The following is a 1,829-nucleotide window of genomic DNA, read 5'->3' as shown; positions in this document are numbered from 1 at the left end:
GCCTGCACGCAGGGAGGAGGAAGCCGCTCCGCTGGAGCTGTGATGGGGATTTGAACGCAGCTCCGCGCAGAAGACGGCCCGGGCTCAGAGCGCAGCGGGCGGGTCCGCGTCGTTGATCCCCCCCGGTTTGGATGTAACCTGATCGGTCTCGAGCCTGCGGACTGAGCGGTCTGTCGGTCGGTTGTTTGGCGGTTGCCTGGAGCGGGAGGCCGGGAGCAGGACAGCGTCTGCCCGGGCTGGTGCTGCTGTGGACGGACTGTTGCCGTGGGTCGGAGCGGAGCCCGCAGGGACCGGCTGCTGCCGCTCCCAGTGTCCGTGCGTTGTTCTCCGCGTGCCGGACTGACACTGACTGATCAGCGCTCCGGTACCGGGACTTGGATGTGTGTGTTGCCCCGCAGGAGTCACCTGGAGTCCGGGCGGAGAGTCGGGGCCGATGGCGCAACGGGTGCGTAAAGTCCAGTTTAACCAGAGAGAGTAAAGTGAGACAGTGGATCAGAACTGAAGCTTCATTCATCCGAACCCACAGAAACTTTCTAACTACTGAACACGGGAACCTTTATTCTGAAAATAATTGTTTTAATTCAAGATCACGTAGTTATTTTTTTTAGAGGTAATTAATATTTAGTTTTTTAACTTTTTAATTTCACAGATCTGAACTTTGTCCCGCGCGTCACAATAATCATCAAACTTTTCACCTGAAAGTTAAAAAAAAACAAAACTTTGTTCAACAGTTTTCTTTTCTTTTAAATTAAATTTCTTATTAAAGGATGAAAACTATAAAAACGAAACATTTAATTAAAAGAAGTTGGATGTGATTGAACTGCAGCAGAAACACAGTCAGTCACTTTAATAAAATCACTGAGCAGAAGGAAATAAATAAAGTGTGTAAAGAATGTGCGGATCATGAGTTTCAGGGTTGTTGTGTGTTTGACCTTCAGGCCTCCGCGGTTCACTCTCAGCTCGTTTATGACACAAATGTCAAATAAACAAAAACATTTTTTATTTTATTCCATCAGCTGATTTCAGCCACTGTCTCTAAAACTCTGATTCACTTTTTACCTTCAAAATAAAATCAGTTGGTCGGTTCCTGACTCGCGTCGCTCGCGGCTGTGAGTCGGTGTGTGTCCGTCAATAAAACCTGTTGGTATGAATAAAATCATTTCTAATGTTTCCGTAGAAACTCTTCTTTATTATTATCATTATAATAATGATAATAATTATTATCATTATTATTACAAACCAACAGAAGCTTCAGACTTTACAAAGTTTTATTTTCAAACAGAATTTTAGTCAAAGTTTTAACTCGTCTAATTAACCACAGTGGAAATAATAATAATAATAATATAATACATTATTTGTATAAAATTAAAATAGAGTTTTGCTCATAATTCATATACATATTTTTATATAAATTAATGTACAAACAATTTGAAACTTTTTTCCTAATTGATCATTTTACACAGATTCTATAAATAAATCTATAAATAAATTCATGAAATTGATTTTGAAATTAGAACTGATTTTCTTTGACTTCATTATTATTTTTATTATTATATTATAATTATTAAATTAAACGTTTCTGTTTTTTACATGTTCACATTAAAACAAAAAGTGACCTGAAAAACAAATTCATTTGTTTCTTTATTCATTTAGTTTTTACCTGAAACTTTAAAGTTGTTTTTAATTTTCACAGTTTTTCATGTTAAAGATTTTATAGATTTATTATTAATAATTCTTTTCTGTCTGGTCAGCTGTTTATTGATCATTTACATCAGTTCTTCACACTGTGTGTGTGTGTGTGTCAGTGTGTGTGTGTGTGTGTCAGTGTG

At 38.3% G+C, this 1,829-nt stretch overlaps 1 protein-coding gene across 2 annotated transcripts in view; it reads left to right on the top strand.

Annotated features, from left to right (window-relative positions):
* The window catches only part of meis1a (Meis homeobox 1 a), a 31,784-nt gene continuing 29,955 nt past the window's right edge, over positions 1–1,829 (top strand). For both annotated transcript variants that reach the window (XM_056372731.1, XM_056372730.1), the window contains exon 1: positions 1–445. In XM_056372731.1, coding sequence (XP_056228706.1) covers positions 434–445 — 12 coding nt within the window. In that variant the 5' untranslated portion in view covers positions 1–433. The remainder of the gene's footprint in view (positions 446–1,829) is intronic.

Source organism: Seriola aureovittata, chromosome 3 (genome assembly GCF_021018895.1).
Source record: "Seriola aureovittata isolate HTS-2021-v1 ecotype China chromosome 3, ASM2101889v1, whole genome shotgun sequence".
Classification (NCBI taxonomy): Eukaryota; Metazoa; Chordata; class Actinopteri; order Carangiformes; family Carangidae; genus Seriola; species Seriola aureovittata.
This window is presented reverse-complemented; position numbering and strand designations above follow the sequence as displayed.